General features: G+C 37.1%; 1 protein-coding gene across 18 annotated transcripts in view; it reads right to left on the minus strand.

The window, feature by feature from the left end:
• BRAF (B-Raf proto-oncogene, serine/threonine kinase) overlaps positions 1-27,799 on the minus strand; it is a 207,449-nt gene that overhangs the window by 41,114 nt on the left and 138,536 nt on the right. For 17 of the 18 annotated variants that reach the window (XR_008527273.1, XM_054559891.2, XM_054559890.2 and 14 more), the window contains 6 exons: positions 26,073-26,232; positions 19,301-19,337; positions 15,082-15,218; positions 13,639-13,756; positions 10,188-10,272; positions 9,112-9,288 (listed from right to left, as the gene is read on the minus strand). Coding sequence is in view for 17 of the 18 variants with exons in the window: in XM_054559891.2 (XP_054415866.1) it covers positions 9,112-9,288; positions 10,188-10,272; positions 13,639-13,756; positions 15,082-15,218; positions 19,301-19,337; positions 26,073-26,232 (714 nt within the window). In the remaining variant the exon portion in view is untranslated. Of the gene's footprint in view, positions 1-9,111; positions 9,289-10,187; positions 10,273-13,638; positions 13,757-15,081; positions 15,219-17,755; positions 17,876-19,300; positions 19,338-26,072; positions 26,233-27,799 lie in introns of all 18 variants that reach the window. The other variant, XM_054559899.2, reaches the window with a different exon arrangement.

The following is a 27,799-nucleotide window of genomic DNA, read 5'->3' on the forward strand; positions in this document are numbered from 1 at the left end:
TTGAAGGGACTGAATAAGCTGGGGAAGCAACATGCTTTAATGGTTAAAGGAATACACCCTGGAGCTGAAGTACCTGGGGCGTTAACTTGCCCCTTCCATAACCAGGTTTCTTCATCCATAAAACAATGATATAATAAAAGCTGCTACCTCACAGGGTTGTTGAGGAGTAAATGAGGTAATGTATATAAAGTACACAGAATGTCTGACACATAGTAAGTGCATATCATTGCTAAATACATTACAGTATATTTTAAGAAACCTCACAGAACATAGTTGGTATAAAGAAAAGGGGGAGACAGCGAGTTAACAGTATGTAGCAAAGCTGGTATCAGAATATTTATTGACCAGTAGAGATATTTAAGAGTAAAAAGGCAAACCCAGTGTGATTTAAAACAACAGCAAGAAACCATTGTGTATAGTATTAAAACACATCATTCTGAAAGGATACACAATACACATCAAAATATTAATGGCAGTTATCTCTTGATGGTGGATTACTGGTGCTTTTTATTTATGTTTACACTTTCTGAATTTCCTATAATGATTACATATTTCCTCGTAACATGTTTTATTTTGAAATTTTAAAAAACTGCAGTAGCAAAGGATAATGTCACTCATATTCTTACCATAATCAGACCCGTTAAAACTTTTATACATTTGCCTCCTGCTACAGTTTGAATATGGCTTGTCCCCACAAAACTCATGTGGAGGCTTGGCCCCAGTGTAATGGTGTTGAGAGTTGGTGGGACCTTTAAGAGGCATTTGGGTCTGGGTCATGAGGAATGCCCTCATGAAAGCAGGAGTCACTGACTTCTTTTTTCTTTGAGTCAGGGTCTCACTTTGTCACCCAGGCTGGAGTGCAGTGGACTCAATCATGCCTCACTGTAGCCTCAAACTCCTGGGCTCAAGTGATCCTCCTGCCTCAGCCTCCAGAGTATCTGGGGCTACAGCAGTGTGCTACCATGCTTGGCTAATTAAAAAAATTTTTTTTGTAGAGATGAGGTCTTACTATGTTGCCCAGGCTGGTCTCAAACTCCTGGGCGCAAGCAATCCTCCCTCCTCAGCCTGCCAATATGCTAGTAGTACAGGCATGAGCCACCACACCTGGCCAGGAGTGACTTCTACAGTTACCATGAAAGGGGGCTGCTATACAGTGAGGTCGTCCCTTGTGTTCTGCCCCTTTCGCGTGTGCCCACTGCCTCTTCTGCTTCTCCACCATGTTACCATGCAGTAGGAAAGCCCTCACCAGAAGCCCAGCAGATGTTAGCACCAATGCCCTTGGACTTCCCAGCCTCTAGGACTATGAGAAATAAGTTTCTTTTTGCAGAAAAGAATAAATTACCCAGCCTCAGGTATTGTTATAGCAAAGAAAATGGACTAAAACACCTCCAGTCTTTTTTTTTTTTTTGAGACAGAATCTCGCTCTGTCACCTAGGCTGGAGTGCAGTGGTGCCATCTTGGCTCACTGCAACCTCCGCCTCCCGGGTTCAAGCGATTCTGTTGCCTCAGCCTCCCAAGTAATTGGGATTACAGGCACCTGCCACCATGCCCAGCTAATTTTTTGTATTTTTAGTAGATACGGTGTTTCACCATGTTGGACAGACTGGTCTTGAACTCCTGTCCTCAAGTGATCCACCTGCCTTGGCCTTCCAAGGTGCTGGAATTACAGGCATGAGCCACTGCGCTCCGCCACCTCCAGTCTTTTTTCAAAGTCTGTACTTGATTCCTGGAGATAATCACTATGTTACTTGATCTTTGCTTTCTAATCCTTATTTCAGTACTTTTACATATATACATATATACCACTTTTTAAAGCCCAAATGTAAAAAATGTTCTGCTTAAAAATTTTTAAGTGGTCTCATGCTGCAGCTTGCTTTTCTCACTTAACATTAATATTTTAAAGCTCTATGTTGATACATATATAACCTACTTTTAACTACTATATATGATTCTACTGCATGTAAGTGCCAATATGTTATTTATCAAGTCTTCTCCTGATGAACATGTTTCCAATTTTTCAATAAGATTTTCTTTTTTTTTAAAAAAAGTCCTTAAAATAATGTTTTAAGTTTTACGTAGAGTCAGGGTCGCATATTATATTGTTTCCTACAATACGTCTCTTTCTGTATACATGACTTGGAACAAAAGCTAATATTTCTTGGGGTTAGAACAAGCATTTTTCTATTTTAACAGCTACTTCCAGAATGCCGTTAAGGTGGTTGGTTGCATCAGAAATGTCCCAGGAAGCAATTCCTCCAATCCTATGGAACATCTGATCTTATCAGAACTCAGGCATTTTGCCAATTCCAGTGGGTGGAAAGTGGTACCTTTTTGTTTTACCTTGCATTTTCTGATTATTATTATTATCAGCACCCTATTATTATGTTTACCCACCAGAAAATTATGTTCACTATAATTAAATATTCTTTGGCCACTTAGAATTATTATCAATCACTAATACATGTTCACCATTTTTTCAGCTTTAATTAGTCCTTCTATCTTCAACTGGGTTCACTTATGAGTAAAAGAGGCATGCTCATCATTGTTTAAAACAAAGTAAATTGTAAGGATTTATCTCCAAATTATTTTTAATCATCTTATTTTGAGAATATAATGCTTCTGTAAATATATCGATAGGCTGTAAACTTTTTCTATGTGCCTCTGTGATTTAATACTTAATTTTCTGATAAAGTTAAATTCAAAATCATACCATAAATATTATACTGAAATTATAAGGCCTGCCAAAAAAAAAGGCACGATGTACTGACCATTCCTGGAATTTCTTTAGTAACAGTATTCTTAAGATACCTGGGTCCTGGAGATGAATCAATGACTGGCAGGTGAAAAGATGATAAAACAGGCCAGGTGCAGTGACTCACGCCTGTAATCCCAGCACTTTGGGAGGTCGAGGCGGGCAGATCACTTGAGGTCAGGAGTTCAAGACCAGCCTGGCCATCATGGTGAAACCCCGTTTACTAAAAATACAAAATTAGCCAGGCGTGGTCGTGGGTGCCTGTAATCCCAATTACTCAGGAGGCTGAGACAGGAGAATCGCTTGAACCTGGGAGGCGGAGGTTTCAGTGAGCCAAGGTCATGCCACTGTACTCCAGCCCGGGTGACAGAGTGAGATTTCATCTCAAAAACAAAAAACAAAAAACAAAAAAGAAGATAATAAAACATACTTTACCAACCCTGATTCCTCAGAGTGAGTTTATAATTATCTACCATTAGAATAGCTCTGCTCCTTTTCAGGTAAACCTAGGAATCAGAAATAGTTTTTCACTGAGGTACAAATGGAAGACAGAACCACACAGGAAAAATGTTACCTATCCATTTTTTGCTTATATTCTGTAATCCAATAAAGGTGACACATTTGAAAGTCCTAAAGATTCAACTTTTCTAATTATTCTTATTTATTTTTGAGACAGGGTCTTGCTCTGTCATCCAGGGCAGAGTGTAGTGGCACGATCATGGCTCACTGCAGCCTCGACTTCCTGGGCTCAAGTGATCCTCCCACCTCAGCCTCCCGAGTAGTTGAGAACACAGGTGCACACCACCACATCCAGCTAATTTTTGTATTTTTTGTGGAGACGGGGTTTTGCTGTTGCCCAGGCTGGTCTTGAACTCCTTGGCTCGGGCAATACTCCTGCCTTGGCCTCACAAAGTGCTGGGATTACAGATTTGAGCCACTGTGTCCAGACTAACTTTTCTAATTATTAAAGGTTTTATCTTATGAATTAACTGCAACCCTAGCACTTTATAAAATGAATCCGTTTGTTCCTCTTCTGCTTATATCCAGACACTTTAGAATGAATTTTGGTGAGCAGTCAGAAAAGATCACTTTCAACATAGGGCAGGCTATTCTGAAATAAAGGCTTTGCAAAAGCACATTATTAAGAGGTTATTTAAATACCCTATAGCCTTATTGTCTAGCTATAGACTGTATTTGGCTTGGTCAGTCCTTTGTGAGATGATGCTGGTCAGGGAAGAGGATATAGACATGAAGAGTTGAAAGGAGGCACAGTAAGATGGTGGCTGTGATGGTCACAGAGAATTATCATCTGTGCTCAGGGTAGAGCCAGGGGACAGAAGGAAAGAGCTGGAGGGAGCTAAGAAGCAATATTAATTATCCAAGCAGGCTTCTAACTGGGAATAACTTCTGGAGATAATTCCAAAACAAAGCCCTCAGGATGAAACTATGGTTGGCATTCGAGATGAACAGTATTGGAAATAGGGAGGAAAAATTAGGTATGTAAGGAATTCCATCTGTGTCATTTGATCCATGGGAATAGATAGGGGGAAATTAAAACAGAGAACCAACCAAACATGAGGCTGAAATGAGTGACCAGAAGTCAAAAGATATGTTAAAATCTTTTACAAAATCAGCAGCAACAGTTAGGATTTGAAGAACCAGTTCATGACCCCTAGGACCATCCTGTTTGTTCTAACATCTGTCAGCTTGATACCTCAGAACAGATTGTTTTACAACAACAACAACAACAACAACAACGAAGTTCAATCAAATGTACTGAAAATAGGCCGGGCCTGGTGGCTTACATCTGTAGTCCCAGCACTGTGGGAGGCGGAGGCAGTGGCTCGCTTGAGCCCAGGAGTTTGAGACCACCAGCCTAGGTGACATGGCGAAACTCCGTCTCTATAAAAAATACAAAAACATGAGCTGGGTGTGATGGTGCGCCCTTGTAGTCTCAGCTACTAGGGAGACTGAGGTGGGAGGATCACTTGAGGCAGAGGCTGCAGTGAGCTGAGAGAGTGTCACTGCACTCCAGCCTGTCCAGCCTGGGTGACAGAGGAGTGAGACTCTGTCTCAAAATAAAAAAAAAGTAGTGAAAATAGTGTGCTTTAGTCATTGACACTAGAGAAGAAAACACGAATATCCACTTCAAGACTCACTGATGCAATCTGGTTATGTGTTCCAATTAATTATACATATTTTGTGTAACTTGGTTTGTAAAAAATTTATCTAAGTGTCCCTTCTGAATTATGTTGCATAATATATAAATTTAATATTAAACCATATAGTGTTTAACATAATAGTTTTAAAACTTTTTTTGCTGAACACCCCTTAAAAGAATTCTGAGAAACTATGTAACTCCTTTTAAATTATCATTTAAAAGTTACATTTAAATAATTGCAAAGGACATAATTTCCAGTGTACTGTAAATATTAATATTTTAGCATTTTGTTGCTGCTGTTATATGAATGTTCCTTAGAAAACCTCTGTTCCTGTTTAATGGACATCAAGTTATCTTTTCTCCCTCTGAGAAAACTGATAGGTTTTTTGGAGGTGGGGTGAGGCAGGGGAGAGATAATCTTGCATTGTATGTGTTTCTCCCAGTGCCTATTTTTCTCTATGTGTTTTACAGTCTCTCTTATTTGCATAAGACTTCCCCACCAATATCTAGTTTTCCAGCGATACTCTTACTTAGACTAAGTGAGGGACTTACAAGCTGCCTGGAGGCTTTGAGCATACAGATGGGCTTGCTATTTTTGAACTATACAGTAATCTAGGTGGAATCCCCAATGTCACTTTCTTTGGGTCTTTCCTCTTGAGCTGGTAAAATTCACCCAAGCCTCTTTGAATCTCCTGCAGGAAGAGTAAGGTTTGGCTGCTAGCATGTTGGGAATCAAATTAAAAGAGAGGGCTGGGGAAATCTCCCTTCATCATTTAGTAAGCACACAGTCATCAAATCCCCATGTTTTGGGAAAGATATCCATGTCCTAGACATAGATTAGGGTCTCCCAGTCCAGAGATATTTATTTTCCCCTCTCTAGAGAAGAAACTTCCAGTCTACTGCTAGGATAGGGATGGAGCAGTTACCTGGTGAGTAAGAGAACAGATTTAGAGAAATAACAGCTTTCCAAACAGGCCTTTCATTTTAACCCTTTCATCCCCTGAGATAGCTGATATTGCCAATTCCTGAGAATTGAGGATTCTATGGTATAAACCAGGTTGGCTTTCATTTCCCCACTGCCGACTGATCATTTAGCCTTTTGGGGTCTAAATCCATGATCACTTCTCCACCTGCTTTCCAGCTTTCAAAATGTTGCTGATATTGTCTCATTCCTCTCTGTTATCCCCATCCTTATGTGTCCATGCTTTAAAAAAAATTCCTGTATTACACCTTTAGTGGAGCTCCAGGAAGGAGCAAAAATCTGTCACCTTAATCTGAAACTCACAGCCCTGTTAATAAGAGGAGTTTCAACTTGCCAAATCCTTCAGAAACTGAAGATGTGTCGATACATTTAACCAGTTGTATGTTATCATCTTACAAGACAAAACAAAAAGAGAAAAGAAACTATATCCTCCTTGGTTAATTTTAAACTGGTATTAAAAAGTATACTCTGCTGGAGGGCTTAAAACTTGGAATTAATACTTTTTCAGTTACTAAAATCTAGGATAAACTGAATGGAATGATCTATGTTCATACTATCGTACACTCATTGCATCATGTTAAACGGTGAGATCTATTTAAAAACACAACCAAAGTGTTTCAGAGTAGATGACTAAAGTTTATACTGATAATCCCAAACTGTAAAGTGATATTTTGAAAATATATCACCTCTTCACTGACTGTTCTTCAGACTGCAGCACTATTCCAATTTGATAATGTTCTTCTTTACTGCCACTTCTTGTCTTAATCCACCCACCTCGGCCTCCTAAAGTGTTGGGTTTACAGGCATGAGACACTACACCCAGCCTGTTTGTTTTGGGACAGGGTCTCGCTCTGTTACCCAGGCTGGATGCAGTGGCACAATCACGACTCCTTGCATCCTCACACTCATGGGCTCAAGTGATCCTCCCACCTCAGCCTACTGAGTAGCCAGGACTACAGGCAAGTGCCACCACACCTGGCTAAATTTTTTATTTTTTACAGAGACAAGGGTCTCCCTATGTTTCCTGGCTAGTCTTGAACTCTTAGGCTCAAGCAATCCTCCCACCTTGGCCTTCCAAAGTGCTGGGATTACAGGTGTGAGCCAACATGCCCAGCCACATTTCTCAGTTGTGATGTGAGAAGGATTTGGCATCTCTTTCTTCTGAAAGGTAAATCTATCAATAATATGCAGTTGTGTGTAATCATTTTCATTTAACAGTTATGTACTGAGTATGCCAGGTCCCATTCTAGGCATTAGGCATAAAATAATGAAAAAAAGCCCCTGCTCTCATACAGCCTGCATTCTAGTGGGGATAAAAGACAACAAACAAGTCAGATGGAGCTGTGCGTTATAAAGAAAATCAAGCCTATGGGTATAGAGAGTGACAGAGTGATGTGGGGACATGTTAGTTATATAAGGTGAGCAAGGGTTTCTATTAAAAGGGGACATATGAACAGAGACACAAGGATATTTGTGGCATGTGTATCCTAAAGAGAATATAACAAACATAAAGGTCCTAAAGAAGGAACACGCTTGGCCTGCTGAAGAAATTGCAAAGAGACCAGTGGTGTGGGAAGAGAATAAGTTTTGTTTCTCACTGAATGTTCACAATTTTTGCCATGGTTTACTCTTCACATGATTTTAATTCTTTTTTTTTTTTTTTTGAGATGGAATTTCGCTCTTGTTGCCCAGGCTGGAGTGCAATGGTGTGATCTCGGCCCACTGCAACCTCCGCCTCCCGGGTTCAAGTGATTCTCCTGCCTTAGCCTCCCAAGTAGCTGGGATTACAGGCTTGTGCCTGGCTCATTTTGTATTTTTAGTAGAGACAGGGTTTCTCCATGTTGGCCAGGCTGGTCTTGAACTCCCGACCTCAGGTGATCCGCCTGCCTCGGCCTCCCACAGTTCTGGGATTACAGGTGTGAGCCACTGTGCCTGGCCAAGATTTTAATTCTTTAAAGGCCTTTAGATTCTAACAGATTCAGAGATTCTAACTTATCTGAAAGGTTGAGATTGTTTCAAGTCTAGGGGTAAGTGGGAGTGTTACTGAATAAGGTAATAATTTGCTGTAATAAGTATTTTGGCTGAATATAGGCTTGTAAACAATCTAAATTATAGATACATTGCCTAGTTTTGAGAAAGAGAAGGTGGTATAGTTGGAAGATCTAAGAGCCAGATCTGGTTTTGAGTCTTGGCTCTATACCTACTTGCTAGGAGTAATACTCAGTTAGAGTTGTAGGTGTTAGTACATATATACCCTTTTACTCTTTTATTCTAATTTTGTAATGTAAAAGTAGCATAGTGGTTATGGGGAAAGAATACTGGATTGGGAGTCAGAAATCCTGAGTTAAACACCTTGGGTGCCACTTATTAAATGTGTGCCCTTAGACAAGGAACTTAAAAGCCTCAATTTCCTTATCTGTAAAAAGAAAAAAGATCTCCTTCATAACATTATAAAGATTAAATGACATAATAATCTGTGTAAGTGAAAGCAATTTGTAAAAAACAAAATAATTAAGATCATACCTATTTTTAAACTTCTCACAGAGCTTTCAAATTCATATTTTACTGAGTTTATAATTTTCACCTAAGTGCTTTCAAAATTTGTTTAATTTTACCTTTTAATTTACCTATTCATTTGCACTTAAGAGTTGCATACAAAATTTAATATTTATCCTTCAAAGTCAGTTCCCCATATTAGCTTACGGTAAACTTTATAAAATAACTCCTTAAATTGCATAGCAAAATTCAACAGATATGAACTCACTCTGAAATCCTCAAAAAGGGTCAGAATGCAGATTTTTCACTTTAACTTTATTAACTGACCATTTTGCAACCAAAAATATGGGCACTCAGAGGAAACTGATTTGAAAAACTAATAACCATTCTGTTTACTTCAACAACTGCTAACAACTTTTTAGTAGGTTTTTGCTGTTTCTATCTTCTGAACCTCTCTTGCTTAGCTCAATCACTGAGTGCTAAGCCTAAGTTTGCAGTCATGTATTTATTATCAAATACTTGATATATGTTCTGAAGGCTGCGCTAGACAGAGACATTTATTTTTTAGTATCATATTATTTACTAGCCATTAGTTAGCATCCTTATGTTCCTGGACAGTAATTTAAAATGCAATCCAAAAGAATAGCAGCCAAAACCTTTAAAACATCCTCAATGGTCTTCAAAAATAATTTACAAGACATTTAACAGAATGGAACTTACTCCATGCCCTGTGCAGTCTGTCGTGCAATATCTATAAGTTTGATCATCTCAAATTTGGTCTCAATGATATGGAGATGGTGATACAAGCTGGAGCCCTCACACCACTGGGTAACAATAGCCAGTTGTGGCTTTGTGGAATAGCCCATGAAGAGTAGGATATTCACATGTCGTGTTTTCCTGTACAAAGAAATGTGACAGTAAATATTAAATGTCGACAAACTTTAGCAATTCTTACAAAAGAGAACCAAAGTAGTTTATCTATCGGTAAAATGTTGTCAGAAAAAGCTGTTTTTTTTAAAAAGGCAACAAAAGGATACATTTAGAAGAGACTGGCAATTGCCAAGTCTAACCTCCTACTTTATGCAGAGATATCTTTTTAAATATATCTGACAGGCAACTAGAGGTTGCTTAAATACCTTCAACTATGGGAAGTTCATCACTCAGTTGTAGCTGACTCTCATATCTTTATTTAAGTGGTTCTGGTGTTATAAAGTTTCCAAGTGTTGAGACAAAATCATTTTCCTACAACTTTCACCTCTGGCTTGCTTCCCTGGTCTGCTCTCTGGAGTAACTTTTTTTTCCGCACTCTGGAATAACTGTGCACTCGAACATAACAGCCTTCTGTGAACTAAATATCCTCAGTTCTGTTGATTATTTTCCCCCGTTACACCTCTAGAATCTTCCCTATTTAGGTGGTCCTCATTAGACATATTCTAGTTTGTCAATGTTTCTAAAATTCCAGAGCCCAGGACTAAATACCATCTCTAAATGTATTCTGATAAGCTTAAAATTGGAGAGTATTCTTTTCATAAGTAGAACTATTACTTTATATTATCAGAATACTATACTTCCATTAATTCAGTCTAGGATTAAGTATTCTATCAGCCATACCATATAACATTGCATACTACTTAAAAGAATGTGGTTAAAGACAAAAATATACTCAGACATACTCTGTTTCTACAAATTTATTCATTTTGAGTAAATCTGTAAAGCTAATAGTCGCTACCACTGGGAAACAGGAGCTAATAAAAATAACCTCTTTCTCTGGAAAAGAGTAATTCACACAAGCTCACCTGAGTACTCCTACTTCATTTTTGAAGGCTTGTAACTGCTGAGGTGTAGGTGCTGTCACATTCAACATTTTCACTGCCACATCACCTAAAAGGCAATTGTTATTGCAAGTGTCATTTCAATTTTTAAAATTTAAAAGTATAAAACATTCTTGGGTGTTTTCACTAATTAACATAGCCCTAATTCCATACCATTATTAAATCACAAATAAATTATACTTTAGCTATCTAAACTCCATTTGTTTTCTAAGGCTAAAAACTCAACTAACAATGATATTCCTGTACTAGTATTTCAAAATATCAATCCAAAAAATAGCCAATCTTGTTTGCTCCATGGAAATTTGGTAAAATCAATTAAGTACCCATGGTATTTTCCAAATTATTTGACAATATTAAATTATACTTACTAGGCTTAATATTTATTTACTAACTGAAACTGCAAGTAATGTTGAAACTACAATTAACAGGCCCTACGGAATTTTGCTTAAAAGTAGGAAACTACAAAACTTTTTTATCAGAGTAGTTAACATTTTTTTCAAATTTACGGATTACTTATGATACTTTCGATTAGGAAAACGACTAAAATTGTCACTAAAATTTAAAAAAAACTTTATGTGAAACAGCTGTAACTTCAATACTGCCAGTAGGTGTTTAAATTGGTACAACTACTTTGTAACACTGTTGGCAGCATTACTAAAACTGGACATATGCATACCCTGTAGTCTCACAACTCTGTCCTAGGTATATACCCAGCAATGGTTACATGTTCACCAAAAGACATACACTAAAAATGTTTACAGCACCAGCATCAATCAAAGCCCCAAACTGGAAATGATCCAATTGCAATAGATGAAAGAAGAAATCATGTTATAGTCACACAATGAAATACTATAAAGAGAATGAATGACCTCCAACTTCACATAACAATACAGACGAATCTTATAAACAATGTTGAGTGAAAGGGCCGACACAGAAGAGTACACACTATGCACTTCCTGTTGTGATCACAATGGTGGTTACCCTTGGGAGAGAGGTGATTGGCTAGAAGAGGACATGGGAGGGTGTTTCTAGAGTGCTAGTAATGTTCTGTTTATTTAATTTTTTTAGAGACAGAGTCTTGCTCTGTCACCTAGGCTGGATGGAGTGCAGTGGTGTGATCATGGCTCACTGCAGCCTTGAACTCCTGGGCTCAAGCCATTCTCCCACCTCAACCTCCTCAACAGCTGGGAGTACAGGCACATGCCACCATGCCTGGCTAATTTATGTGCACTTTTATACACAGGCTGAGTATCCCTTATCCAAAATGCCTGGGACCACAAGTGTCTCAAATTTCAAATTTTTTCTGATTTTGGAATATTTTGATTATACTTACCAGTTTAGCATCCCTAATCCAAACATCTGAAATCCTCCAATAAGCATTTCCTTTGAGCATCATGTCAGCGCTCAGAAAGTTTTGGATTTTGTAGCATTTCGGGTTTTGGATTTTGGATTAAAGATACCCAACCTGGCCAGGTGCGCTGCCTCACACCTGTAATCCCAGCACTTTGGAAGGCCAAGGTGGGTGGCTCACCTGAGGTCAGGAGTTTGAGAACAGCCTGGCCAACATGGCGAAACCTCGTCTCTACTCAAAATACAAAAATTAGCCAGGGGTGGTGATACGCGCCTGTAATCCTAGCTACTCAGGAGGCTGAGGTAGGAGAACTGCTTGAATCTGGGAGGCAGAGGTTGTAGTGAGCCGAGATTGCGCCACTGCACTCCAGCCTGGGCGACAGAGCGAGACCTTGTCTCAAAACAAAACAAAACAAACAAAAATAAATAAAGATACTCAACCTGTATGTATATTTTAATAAGTTAAATCAACATTGATTTTTCTCAATTATCAAAGTAATACAGTGCTTATTCTATTGTTTGTATCATAAAATACTGCCCAGCACTTAAAAAAACGTTTAAAGACATTTTGAAGGTATAAAAAAATTCCCTTAATTATGTCACTCAAAAGTGACATTATATGTTATTAGGCTTTTACATGAATGTAGTGTGAATATTTATGAACACCTGTGAAAAGATAGCTTAAGGAGATATAAACTAAAATACAGTCTTTTTTTTTTTTTTTTTTTTTTTAAAGACAGAGTCTCGCTCTGTTATCCAGGTTGGAGTGCAATGGCGGGATCTCGGCTCACTGCAACCTCCACCTCCTAGGTTCATGCAATTCTCCTGCCTCAGCCTCCTGAGTAGCTGAGATTACAGGCGCCCATCACCAAGCCTGGCTAATTTTTTGTATTTTTGGTAGAGACGAGGTTTCACCATGTTGGCCAGGCTGGTCTCGAACTCCTGACCTTGGGTGATCCACCTGCCTCGGCCTCCCAAAGTGCTGGGATTATAGGCGTGAGCCACTGTGCCTGGCCTAAAATACTGTCATATAAAAAATTATGTTATATATTTCTATGAGCTCCATAATATGGTATCTTACACATACTGCTTTGAAAAATTTCATATACCAAAGACACCTTTCTATATCAATAAATGTACCTCTACCATGCCATTTTAACTCCTATATAATCACATATGATGGTATAAATTTATCCAATTCTCTATTAGTTGGATACATGTTCATTTTCATTTTTCATTAATATTAAACCTTTGATGAAAATACATCCACTACTCTTAATATAATCCAATTTAAAAAGATTTTGTCCAACTAAGAGGCAAATAATGATTTCTATTTTTTGAATTTGCAATTCTTTGATAACTAGTGAGGCTGAACATTTTGTATATGTTTACTGGCCTTTTTGTTTTTTAATTTTTTTTTGTTAATTTTTTTTTTTTTTGAGACGGAGTCTCACTGTCGCCAGGCTGGAGTACAGTGGCATAATCTCAGCTCACTGCAACCTCCGCCTCCTGGGTTCAAGTGATTCTCCTGCCTCAGCCTCCCGAGTAGCTGGGACTACAACAGGCACGTGCTTCCACACCCAGCTAATTTTTGTATTTTTAGTATAGATGGGGTTTCACCATGTTGGCCAGTATGGTCTCGATCTCCTGACCTCGTGATCTGCCAGCCTCAGCTTCCCAAAGTGCTGGGATTACAGGCGTAAGCCACTGCGCCCAGCCATTAAGTACATTTTTAATATGTTTACTTGTGACTTACAATACAAATAAAATTATCAGCTGAAAGACTCTAAAAGAAAAAAAAAATCCTTTTGAGGACTAGTTAACCTGGAGGAATTCCCCTTTAAAAATTATTACTGTAATAAAATGGTAGGAGTCCCGATTGCTGTGAACAGTTTTTATTTCCCATAATTTTTGTTAGAAACTTTTGGAAGAGTCCTGAAACTAATCAAAATAGTTTATTGATGCAAACAGTGAATATTTCCTTTGATGATATTTTTTACAAAATAAAAGTTGTTAAACATATCCTATTATGACTTGTCACAACGTCACCACATTACATACTTACCATGCCACTTTCCCTTGTAGACTGTTCCAAATGATCCAGATCCAATTCTTTGTCCCACTGTAATCTGCCCATCAGGAATCTCCCAATCATCACTCGAGTCTCGTCTACCAAGTGTTTTCTTGATAAAAATAGTACAAAAGTCAAGTCAAACCAAACAGAAAAAGAAAACCTTATGTTTCACCCTAAGTACATTACCTTATGCCTGAGAGGGATATAGGAAGAGATCCCCTTAAGAAAAATTCTCTGGAGGAATAGTAGTTAAAAGTATGACTCTTAAAATACAAAACTTAAATTTAAGACTGAAGTCAATATTAGGATGGAAACTATTTATTTTTATTTTTTATTTTATTATACTTTAAGTTCTAGGGTACATGTGCACAACGTGCAGGTTTGTTACTTATGTATACATGTGCCATGTTGGTGTGCTGCACCCATTAACTCGTCATTTACATTAGGTATTTCTCTTAATGCTGTCCCTCTCCCCTCCCCCTACCCCATTACAGGCCCCATTGTGTGATGTTCCCCGTCCTGTGTCCAAGTGTTCTCACTGTTCAATTCCCACCTATGAATGAGAACATGCAGTGTTTGGTTTTCTGTCCTTGTGATAGTTTGCTCAGAAGGATGGGTAGGATGGAAACAATTTATTAAAAAATATACATTATTTATGAGGTATGAGCAGGAGTGTATATTACTGAAATAAGTAAAATGTTTTTATCATCTGGAAGACTTTAAGGAGCAAGATAAGTGCTGCTATATTTGTGAATAGTTCTGGCTCTAAATCACAAAAAGTTTAAGTTAACCTATGGTAACTACTGACAATTCATCTATGTAGTCTTTTTCAATCAGTGCTAAATTTCTTCATGTATCTTATCTAATTCGGTCTTTCCAAAAAAAAAAAAAAAAAATCAACATACAAAATTACTTTGGTAGGGTAAAAGATCCACTTATTCAACAATTAGTAGCAATACTATGGCTAAAAAGTATTAGTTTTTTATTTCATTTTTAAATTTTACTTTAAGTTCTGGGATACATGTGCAGAATGTACAGGTTTGTTACATAGGTATACATGTGCCATGATGGATTCATTTTGCAGAAGAAAGTTGATTTTTTAAATAGGGAAGAATGTCCTTCAGTAGATATCTGAATTCTGGACCAGCCTTTTCGTGCCTTCTAATACTAGCTTTCTCTCTTTTTCCTTACTTTAGAAACAGAATACTGTTACTCTTCCAAAACTGCCTTTTACTAAATTATATTACAGATGACAGCAAAAAGCAGTGCTGCAGAAATATGCTTTAAGCAAAAAACTATCAGCTCTTAAATTTACTTAATTATGGGAATTCTGTGTCACATATGGACATAATATATCTAAAGGATAATATTACATTTGGCTGTGACTTCTAAGAAGAAAGAACTCAGAGAAAAAAAGATATCATATACTCTTACCATTCGATTCCTGTCTTCTGAGGATGAAGATGACTTCCTTTCTCGCTGAGGTCCTGGAGATTTCTGTAAGGCTTTCACGTTAGTTAGTGAGCCAGGTAATGAGGCAGGGGGGGTGGCAGACAAACCTGTGGTTGATCCTAAATTAGTGAAAAGAAAAATGTATACATTAAGGAGGAGCAAGTATGTTAATTTATCAGGGGTAGAAGGTTGGGGGATATTTAGACTTAATTTTAAAATGTAGTGCATGTTTAAATATAGACCTTTTGGAAAGGATGGGCCAAAAAGGGGCCTCATTTGGTGATTACAACTATAATTTCTTTTAGTTTTCTGGCCAATTTAATGACCTTTAAGATATCTGATGATAGACATATACTTTATTTACTGGTGCAAAATCTAGGAGAAAAACAATCTCTCTAAAACAAGACAGAAATACTAAAAATACTCCCAAGTTTCTGTTTCTTTGATGAAAAAAATAAAAAAGCAAAATCAATGTAAAAGCCTATATAACAAATACACTTTTAATTAATTATTTAATATTACCTCAACAGCCAATCAATATTAAAAAAAAGGAAACCCCTAGATGGAAACATTTTCTAATAATGGCCATAATGTTGAAAATATCTGACTTATTCATATTAACCACTAAACTCAAATATAATCCTAAACTACATGCTCTACTATTTAAGAGATATTGGTCAGTATCATTGGTTCCTGGAGGCTTACATTATTAAACAAAGATTATTTGTTACCTACAAAACAAACTTAATGTAAATAAAGCCAGGCATATTTCTCAAGACTTTCTGAAAAATCTCTGCCTTTGTAAGTGAGAGCTTTGTAAGTCAGCGCTATGGCCTCTCAGCCAAGTTACTATAAATACAAATATTCTATAGGTCAAGTGAGCCTGAGGAGTATACTCTTCGGAAGTGATCTCTGTTGGCAGGGTTGCATACCTTTTTCATGGCAAACATCCTGAGTTAAGGTACAGTAGCACCTGGTTCAGAAGGGTTCAGGGCAGTGAATCTTACTGGGGCCTGAATACAGCTGAGTAGAACTCAGACGTCCAGGTAATAGTTCTATATACAGAACAACAAAATGACCTCAAGAAAATAGATTCTTTTTAAAAAATGACTGCTACTCTTAAGGAAAAAAAGAGCCACTATCTTTCAGATAACAAGGATACCAATAACCACATTTAAATGTTTAATCTGTAGAAAATGTTTACCATTATTACATCATATTATATCACCACATAGAATTTTCATGATCTCATATGCAATTTTCTAAAATAAAGTGGTATCCAGAATGTCTATTAAGTAGAGCACAATCCATTTTCTACCTTCCATTGATAATTTTCAACATTATAAAGCCTCAACTGCTTGACCAGTCTTCACGGTTATGATCTACTAAGTTGTCTTATTGTATCACTTAATTTAGTTGTATTACTCACTACTGTATGACTTCCATCCCATTCTATGGATTTTCTGAGAAACAGCAGGGCTGAGAGAGCAAAAATCTAAAGCACCATTACTACATTCAGAATATATAACAGATACTAACTAGCAAGAGTCAGTAAATATAAATCATTAAAAATATTTATAGAAAGACATCTGTCCCAATTTTTACTTAAGTTTTTTTTTTTTTTTGAGATGGAGTCTCGCTCTGTCACCCAGGCTGGAGTACAATGGTGTGATCTCGGCTCACTGCAACCTCCGCCTCCTGAGTTCAAGCAATTCTCCAGCCTCAGCCTCCCAAGTAGCTGGGATTACAGGCATCTGCCATCATGCCTGGCTAATTTTTTTTGTATTTTTGTAGAGACGGGGTTTCACCATATTGATCAGGCTGGCCTCGAACTCCTGACCTCAGGTGATCCGTCCACCTCAGCCTCCCAAAGTGCTGAGATTACAGGTATGAGTCACCACACCTGGCCTGACTTAAGTTTTTACAAATCAGTTTAATTACTAAATAAAACATGGCAAGATGAAATGGGAGAATGAAATTATACTGTAAACTTTCTTCTATTAGGACATAATTAAAAGGATAAATTCTCAAATTTCTGAAGTACACTGAAATATCTAAAATATGTTGTAAATCTTTTTTTTTTTCTTTTTTAACAGCTCCCTACCTTTGACAAAAATATACACATCCCATATTGGGGGAAAGAAAAACCCAAAAAACACTGCTAGTATTACAGAATCTGAAAAAAGGCCAAAAGCCTAATAAAATCTCATAATAGAAGTTTCCATTGACACTTTAATTTTCTTGAAAGCCACAAAAATTATTAACAAATATTAAGTCATCAAGAATAATCACTTAAATGCATTAAAATCAAAGGAATCCAGTAAGCTCTTCCCCACCCACCTTATTTATTCCCACCCACTAAGTTTAAGAAATTATCAAGACCAAGAAGTAATAAAATAACAAAAAAACAAGATGGAAATCTCAGGTCAGGATTTTCTTGCTTTTAAAAATTTATGACAGACAGCATACAGAAAGCTTGTGGCAGTGAGTATGTGTGAGAAGCACATTCAGAGCATTCCAGCCAGGCCAAGCAGAAATTTAGTACTGAAAACTTTCACACTTACAAACACACGCTGTGAGGGTGAGGCACAAACAGCATCTGTAGTTTTATATTTAGTTTGCTTTGGGTGAAAACAAGAAAGAAGAGCCCAACTACCTCTGAACACTGGGCCAGGCTCAAAATCAAACACTATTTCACTGGGGACAGAATGTAGGAGGGGACTGGGAGTCCGGGATTGGTATTTCCGAAGACAGCGCATCAGCTGGTTCAAAGGGGCTGTTAGAAGAGAAAGAGAGGGGCAGGCAAACACAGGAAGACAGACACACAGAAGAAATGAAAGAAGTCATGGGGAATAAATAAGATGAATCGAAGCCTGCTTCATAAAATAATTCTGGACCAAAAATCTGCTTATTTTCATAAAATCCCAATGATTTTTTAAAAAGTGACTCATGAAAAGGACAAGAAATGCCACTTGCTTTTAGGTACTAAGCAGGCTGTGTTTATGACTAAGTTAATTTTGTGATGCTAACATGATGGCAACATTTAAATGCTGGATGTATTAGGCAAAATTCTCAAAAGCCACAGCTATTAAGACATATGAAAGTCAAACTGGCAGCAACATTAATTGGCAGGTTCATGAAATAACAAACAGGAAAGAAAAAGCTTGTGTAACTATGTGTTATCATCAATACCAAGTCCAGAGTATAGAATGCAGGCTTATTATTATTTTGGTTGCTTCACGGGTATACAGAAACATAACAAAAGAAGGTTTATAACAATGTTTACTCAATGTAAAATATTGTTGAGTCTGGGTTTAGATATTTTGAAGATAAAGAAGGTCACAGTGAAGAGGTCAACTCTAAGCATGATAAGCAGTTATTACAGGTCTTCCTTACTAGGCAGAAGACAGCAGGGAAGGTAAGTGTAAAGGACCTCCTGGAAGAAAACTTCAAGATAGTCTCAAATATCACCTCTTATAAAACATTATATAGGGTAATGCTTACAAAAAGTATTTTCTTAAGCAATGTTGTCTTATGTGCTAGAGTGAATACTAGATGGAAAATTCAGTTAGAAATCTCAATTCAGTTTCTCATTTGTGTATTTACTGAACTAGGAAGAGGACAAATGGGCTTTGCTATTATGGGTCTGTTCTATAAAATGTACATTTAAAACACTTCCAGAAAGTTGAAGGGAAGTGGTTGATAATGTCTGACAAACCCTCTCTTCAGAATGATTTAGCAAAGTAAAGTTTTATCTGATTCTAAGGTTAATCTTTAAGTATCAGTGGAGCACCACAAAGGAAATTTATCAACAATAGCTTTCAAGATGGTTAGAAATTAATAAAGCGGGTATAATAATTAAGGATCTTTCCTTGGTAAGATATTTTAAAACTGTAGTCTACGGCCATACCATCCTGAACGTGTCCGATCTTGTCTGATCCTGGAAGAAATTTTAAAATTGTAGATAGTACATTTTAAGACTTCCTTTTATGTCTAGTCATCTTTTCTACTCATGTTATAAATTAGTTAACATTTTATTAGAGGTAAATGAAAAATACTACAGAAAAACAAAAAAATTTTGGGTTTCTCTACACATTTTTCTCTGTGTCTGTTTCTTGAAAGAGGCAAGTATAAAGGAAATAAGCAGCAAAGCAATTGCAGTTTCCTTGAGTTTTTAAAAAAACCTGAAATCACTACTTACCTCCATCACCACGAAATCCTTGGTCTCTAATCAAGTCCTACAAATAAATAGTAATGTATATTTATTCCAAGCAAGCATATAATCAGAAAGTAGTGATAACACTGAATTTTCCACTAACATTAAAACAATTATTTTATTAATTAAAACAATACATCTTATAACTATTGCACAAAAGAATTTGGAATTATCTAGTGAACATAATACAATCTAAATTTTGAAGCACTTGCCAATGTAAACTTATAATGAAAGAATTATTAGTCCTAATCAAATGCTGATGTCCATTTCAGGCCATTCAAAATCAATGGCTTCCATTATCCTCAATAATCTAATGCAGGAGCAGAAAACCAAATACTGTGTTTTCTCACTTATAAGCGGGAGCTGAATGATAAGAACAAGTGGACACATGGGGGAAACAACACATATTGGGGCCTGTCAGAGGGTGGGTGGTAAAAGGAGGAAGAGCATCAGAAAGAATAATTAATGGATGCTGTGCTTCATACCGAGGTAATGGGATAATCTGTGCTGCAAACCACTGTGGCACACGTTGACCTACGTAACAAACCTGCACATCCTGCACATGTACCCCTGAACTTTGGAAATAAATAAATTTTTAAAAAATGGCTTCATCAATCCTTAAAAAAAATTGTACTGGCGTATATTAAGAGTGATAAAAATGTTCATATCCTTTGATTCTGTAATTCCACTTCTGGGAACTTTTCTTAAGGAAATAATTCAGAAGAAAAAGTGATATGCACAAAGATGTTTAGTGCAACATTATCCATCATACTAAAAAGTCAGAAATAATTATTTCTCTATTATAGGCATTTTGACATACTTTGGTTAAGAAAATTATGGTGTATCAATTTAATGAAGTATTATGCAGCTACCAAAATAATTATGAAGCTTGAATCACGAAACATGTTTACAGTATAATTAAAAAATATAAAATGAAAAGTACACTGGTTACAATCATAAAAATATGGGTGGATAAGGGCACACTAGAAGAGGAAAGAAACAAAATGGCTCATAGAAAGGTTTTGTTAAAATTTGTCCTTTTTTTTGAGACTCAGTTGCTCTGTTGCCCAGGCTGGAGTGCAGTGGCGTGATCTTGGCTCATTACAACCTCTGCCTCTTGGGTTCAAGTGATACTCCTGCCTCAGCCTCCTGAGTACCTGGGATTACAAGCATGCACCACCATGCCCGGCTAATTTTTGTATTTTTAGTAGAGACGGGGTTTCACCATGTTGGCCAGGCTGGTCTTGAACTCCTGACCTCAGGTGATCCGTCCACCTCAGCCTCCTAAAGTGCTGGGATTACATGCATGAGTCGCCGCACCCGGCCACTAAAATTTGTCTTTATTATTAAAATATAGCTCTTTATGCGCCGGGTGTGGTGGCTCAAGCCTGTAATACCAGCACTTTAGGAGGCCGAGGCGGGTGGATCACGAGGTTAGGAGTTCGAGACCAGCCTGGTCAACATGGTGAAACACCATCTCTACTAAAAATACAAAACTTAGCCAGGCATGGTGGCACACGACTGTAATCCTAGATACTCAGGAGGCTGAGGCAGGAGAATTGCTTGAACCTGTGAGGCGGAGGTTGCAGTGAGCTGAGATTGCACCACTGCACTCCAGCCTGGGTAACAGAGTGAGACTCCGTCACAGAAAAAAAAAAAAAACAACTATATATATATTTAGCTCTTTATAACAACAATGGTAGTGGGGACAGTCGCTACTGGTAATGCAATTTGGGCCTTGATAGGTAGAACTTGCATTAGTCTGTTTATTTAGTTTAACTTAAATATGAGGGATTGAATGGCCCCAAATACCTCTGAATAGTCTCTGCAAATAGACAACTTTTTGTTTAGAGGCTAAAACAAAGTAAATTCTTTAAAGATGTATTTCTATCATGTTTAATGTATCATATAAAGTCTTCAACATTTTCTACAGAATAATCAAATACATACCTGAAAACAAGGTGATAGGAGTTATATGGCTACCAACAAATATAAAAATCCTAGTGATGTCATTAACTTTCCATTCTTGAGAGCTTACAATCTCATTGGAAGTAAGATGCACACATTGGAAGTAAGATGGAAGTAAGTGAAAATCAAATAATTTAAGAATAATTGCATAAGAATATAATAAAAGAGATGCCAAAGTTTGCTGCTCAATTGATTGCCAACTAAGTGATACAGGTGGTAAGATTTTGAGATGAAGTCTTGCTCTTGTCACCCAGGCTGGAGTGCAATGGCACGATCTTAGCTCACTGCAACCTTTGCCTCCTAGGTTCAAGCGATTCTCCTGCCTTGGCCTCCCGAGTAGCTATGATTACAGGCGCCTGCCACCATGCCCGGCTAATTTTTTATTTTTGGTAGAGATGGGGTTTCATCATGTTGGCCAGGCTGGTCTCGAACTCCTGACCTCAGGCGATCCGCCTGCCTCGACCTCCCAAAGTGCTGGGATTACAGGCGTGAGCCACTGCACCCGGCCGATAAGATTTTTAGTGCTATGTATGATAACTATAGGACTTGGTCACTGGTAAAGCAGTCAAGGAATTACTCTGAGTTGGGGTTTCAGAGATAGAGAGGCATGTAGAAAAGCAAAGAGTCTTTTAAATGGAAGGAACTACAACACAAAGGCCATATCCCTTTCTTTTCTGTTGTATCAGCTCTGAAACTCCCCACAACTATGGATTAACCAAATTTTGTTTTCTCCACTCTTACAAGTTACTGCTAGTAACAACATAAACTTGGATTCTTTAATTCCGAATGTGTTCTTAAAGCTCCTTGACAATCTTTTCTACTCATTCTAGGTTACAAAGGTTCTTCTAGCATTTGAAAACTGGATATTTCAACGTTTTTCTTTTGTAGTTTCTTCTCTTACTTACATCCCTTCCCGTCATCATAATAGAGAAAACAAAAGCCATCAAACAACTTGTCTGCTCTAATATCTATAACTATTTGCGTATTAATATTAGCTATAATTTCTGAATTCTTATTATGTACCAGGCATAATAAGCAATTCAAACCACTATAGGAGGTAAACACTACTAGCCCCAGGATTAAATAATTTGCCCAACAGCACACAGTCTGTAAAGAGTTACAGAGCTGGCTATGTCCATCTTTAATTCTTCAGTCTCTGAGAGACATAATTGCCAAGCTCAAGGAATTTTATTACGTCAATCATTCCCTCTCTTGTTATCTTCAATTTCTCTTCACTGGCTTCCTCTCCAGTTACAAATATACTAATGTCTCTTACATTAAAAACAATTGTCCCTTGGCTGGGTGCAGTGGCTCATGCCTGTAATCCCAGCACTTTGGGAGGCCGAGGTGGGCGGATCACTTGAGGTCAGGAGTTCAGGACCAGCTTGGCCAACATGGCGAAACACTACTAAAAATACAAAAATTAGCTGGGCATGATGGCGGGAGCCTGTAATCGTATAATCGTAGCTACTTGAGAGGCTGAGGCAGGAGAATTGCTTGAACCCGGGAGGTGGAGGCTGCAGTGAGCAGTGATCACACCACTGCACTCCAGCCTGGGTGACAGAGCAAGACTCCGTCTCAAAAAAAAAAAAAAAAAAAAAAAAAAAAAAAAAACGAAAAACAAAAAAAATTGTCCTTCAACCCTGAATCAAGCTATCCTCTTTGTCATTCCTTCACAGCCAAGCTTCTCAAAATTAACACTTAATCCTACTTCCTCACCTGCTGCCTTCTCCTCTTACTGGCCCTCTAAAACAGCTCTCAATGAAGTAAAGATGACATTTCAATTGCCAAAATTGATAGTCCTTTCAGTCTTTATCTCATTTGAATCTTAATGGCAACTGACACCAACTACTTCGGTATTCTTGAAACCCCTTTTCTTCCTTTGGCTTCTGCAACACCTTTTCTTAGTTATCTGGGGCTAGACTTAGGAAGAGCCAGCCCATAAAGGAGACAGACAGTCTCTGCCTGCACCTCCAATGTTAATGTTTACCAGGGTTACATTTTCTTCCCTTTTCAATTTACGTATGCTCTTTGAGCAATTTACATCCATGGCTTTAACTGACATAAATATGCGAATTACTCCTAAATCTGTATCTCTACTCAAGGTCCTTATATCCAACTGCTACTGGATTTCTAAACCTGAAAGTCCCACAGGCATCTTAAAGTCAATATATCCCCCCAAAAAGCTAAAAGTTCTGCTTCTGCAAACCTTGTTCTCCTTTAGTATTTAACAAACGGTGCTATTTACCAGAAACTCGGTCTATAAGCTAAGTATCTATAAGCCAGAAACCTGGCATTACCCTCTACTTCTCATATTTTTCACTCCTCTCCTCTACTACAAAACAGTATAGCGGTTAAGTATAAGAGAGAAAGGCCAGGTTTGAACCTACTTCAGTAATTTATCAGGAGGGTAATCTGGGTATGTTTCTTAACCTCTGTAAATCTAATTTTCTTAACAGTAAAATAAAGATAATAATAGTACATAACCTATGAGTTTTTATGAGGATGAAATAAGAAAGTCTATGTAAAGTACTTAGCATAGTACCTATATATAATAAGTATTCATAAATAGTAGCCATCTTCAACATGATTCCTAAGACTCTTACCACTAATTCACTAATTCATAGTCTCCCTCCCCAAAACACACTCTTTCTGAGCACCAATGCTATTACTTGAGTTTAAATATCATTTCTTGTCTGAAATACTGCAAAAGCCACATTATTGACAGTCCTGCCTCTATGTGTTTCCCATTTCATCTATCCTCCACACTACCATCAAAGATTTTTCTAAAATATAGAGCTGATGACTTCTTCTCACACTCAAAATTCTTCAGATTCCCTAGCACTACTTTAGATTTCAGAGTAATACACAAACCCTTTCACTGTAGATATTACCTGCCTAGTTTCACCTTCCACCATTCCCCAAGCCTTCTCCTGGACCCTAAACTTCAATATCAACTATTAATTACATTCCATGTAAAGGCACTTCTATGCCTTTAATTTCCTTAACAAATGACTTTCCTAACCCCCTTATGTAGTGTACTCCTACTTATTCACCATAATCTGGCTTAAATGTTGTCCCTTCTCTGCTCAATATTCCTAGATCCAACCAGATGGAGTTTATTACCCCCTTCTCTAAACTACCATTATATATTTTGTAATTATCTATTTAAATGTTTGATTCACCTATTAGACTGTGACTTCCTTGAGGGCAAAGGCCATGTGCTAATTCATAAATAATTCCCAATTGCCTAACACAATGCATAGCCCACAGTTATTAGTAAATCTTTTTAATGGAATCATAAGTGCTTGAGCAGGAATAAAAATGCTAAAGAGTCTGCATTTTATCTTGTAATCAATAGTAAGTCACTAAAAGTTTTGGAACGAGAACAGATGATGCTAGAGGTGTAAAAAAATTCTGACAGTTGCAGAAAGAATGGAAATGGATAGAGAGAAATCAATGGCAGAAAATCTATTTAGGAGATTAATGTAGTATATAATTCAAGTGAAAAAATATGGGCCCAAATGGCGGCGGTAGTAAGTACAAACCAGTTTGAGATGCACATGAAAAGGTGATACCTTGTGATTGGTTGTTACAAGAGAGGATGAAAAGGCAAGATATAAAGATGACACTCTAAATGAAGCCCAACAGACCAGGGAACAGTGGTAACAATCAGAGAAAAAGGGAATAGTCTAAAAGGATGATAGTTTTCAAAGTAAAGATGAAGCTTGCAATTTTGGACAGACTGAGAACAACCCTAACCTGGACATATGGTTTAATTTCTTCTATCACATTCTCCTTTTCCCCTTTCTTCCTTTGTTTTTAGGTCTTGCTAGATAGAAGTGAACCTTACTAGTTAAGGAAAACTAGTACTAGAAAAAAGTCACTTAAAATGAACCCAATAAAAATAGAGAAAATTTCTTAGTAAAAAGTGGGAAGAAAGTCTGATTTGCAAATTTATCTAAAATAACACAAAATTTATAATAGTTTTTCTTTTATATTAATATTTAATAAAATTTATAGTTCCAACTATATGCTAATTTTAAAATAAACACAGAAAGAATCAAGTTTTTGTTGGTCATAATGCCAAGCTTATGATAGCACAAATTGAAATTCTTTTCTTTTGAGACAGGGTCTCACTCTGTTGCTCAGGCTAGAGTGCAGTGTTGCAATCATAGCTCACTGCAGCCTTGACCTCCTGGGCTCAAGCAATCCTCCCACCTCACCCTCCAGAGTAGCTGGGACTACAGGCATGCCTCACCATGCATGGCTAATTTGTTTTATTTTGGTAGAGATGGGGTCTCACTATGTTGCCCAGGCTGGTCTCTAACTTCTGGGTCAAGCATTCCACCCATCTTGGCCTCCCAAAGTGTTGGGATTACAGGCATGAGCCACTATGCCTGGCCTGAAATTCTTAATTTCATATCCACCTCTTATAGCATAATCACAATAATTTTTATAAAAGTTTTAAAGAATAATCAATTCTGCCAAGGGCTTCTATCAGTCCTTTGATATTTAAACCATTTTCATTTGAAGATGACTTTTATAGAGATGGTACCATACGGGAAAAAAATCAGAGTGACTGTATAACTTGGTGTCAGTGAAATATTTAATGCCATCAGAGAGAAACCAGAAGTTTTTCTGATTTGTGATTCACAAGAAGCTTATCACTTAAAATAACTGTGATAAATGAAAAATGGCACTTATTTCTGATCTAAGTTATAATTATAGCAGAAAAATAAAGATACATACTTGATTTTTTTTAGTTCTAGTAATGCTGGATACTTACATCAATATTGACAGGTTCTATTGTGTTTATATGCACATTGGGAGCTGATGAGGACCGGTCTCGTTGCCCAAATTGATTTCGATGATCTTCATCTGCTGGTCGGAAGGGCTGTGGAATTGGAATGGATTTTGAAGGAGATGGACTGGTGAGAATTTGGGGCCTGGAAAAATGAAGTCATTGGAAGATAAGATTCAGAGTAACTATATAAAGGTAATAATATTTAAAAAGGAAGATAAAAGGATTTTCTTGTTTTTATATTCTCAAAATCATTACAGCATTAAAAACCTAGCAGTAATGACTTTTAAACGTATTAATTTAAAAATCCAATACTGCCAAAGCTGCTTTGCTCAAGTAGGCCCTCCAGGAACTATCAATGATAAGAACACTGATTCTTATCTAGAAAACACTAGGGAAATTTACATATGGCTAGAAATTACCTGTGGCCATCAACTGAAGAAGTTCAACCTTTAAAGTTATATAAAAACGCTCTGAGAATGACTGAATATAATTTGCCATTTCTTTCTAACATTGTCTTGACATCTGAATTTACTAAAATGAAAATTTTACATATTAAGAAATTATAAATATTTTGAGAATACACATGCATATTTCAGGACCTGAATGATGTACTTGTTCCTTTACAGGAGTTGAATGAAAATCCAGAACAATATTGAAAAATCCTTTCCAAATTCAGAAGATGATCCTCAGAGTGCCAGTATCTCTCATATTCTGGATTTTTTATCATGCCCATTATTGATAACAGAGACACAAGAGAATCATATATTAACCACTAAAGCAAATATTTTTGAAAACTGCTATTTGGAAAACCACCAAAATGTTACATTTGTATGGTATTTGGAAAATCACCAAAATATGTTACATACCTATTTCGGTATGGTAGCTAAATAACATAGTCTATGATATCTCACCCTAAAACGAACCTGGCACTCACAGAGAACAATAAAGTTTTGAGACTAGATTGTAAACACTTGGAAGGATCTAGCCCCTCATAAAGGGTATCCTAGGAGTGGGGAAATGAGTGTCACTTGATAGATGAGGTAAGCTGTCTCACTTAACTCCATCAGGACCAATGAGTGGCTAAGTGCCAATAAGCTCTCTTCACATATTGGTTATCATTCCACCCTATTTTATGCAAACTAATTATTATTATATATAGCATTATTTAGTGGTTACTAAGACACAGCTAGAAGGACAATGTTGAGGGAATAAAAAGACACTTCTGTGAGATGTGAGGAATGGGAAAAAAAATATAGTAGGAAAGGAATGGATAAAGGTTTGAAGAGCCAAGGAAGCCTAACAGTGAAAGTCAGCCTCTGAATAAAACATGTCAGAATCTGAACCACACCAGTTCACAATTTTACTTCTTTGAAGCATATTATTAAAGATAGGGAAAGAAGTTTTGACTTCATGTGTTTATATTAACAAAATGAATCCACTTAGAATTGATATGCAAATAATAAAATACTATGTACTAAAAAAAAAATTGGTATCGGCTCAATGAGAATTATAGGTAAGAAACAAGCCTTTACGAAAATTAGCATGTTCCACCTAGGTCCTTTTTATTTTTTCTGATTATTGAGAAATTTTTGGTTTGTGACAGAGCTGTCTTTATTTTTGCTTTAGGTAGCCAAATATATGTCTATAGCTAGAAAATTTTAGGAGCAGGAAAAAGAATGCAAAAATGACATTAGTCAATAATGTTTTAG

Source organism: Pongo abelii, chromosome 6 (assembly GCF_028885655.2).
Source record: "Pongo abelii isolate AG06213 chromosome 6, NHGRI_mPonAbe1-v2.0_pri, whole genome shotgun sequence".
In the NCBI taxonomy this organism is placed as follows: domain Eukaryota; kingdom Metazoa; phylum Chordata; class Mammalia; order Primates; family Hominidae; genus Pongo; species Pongo abelii.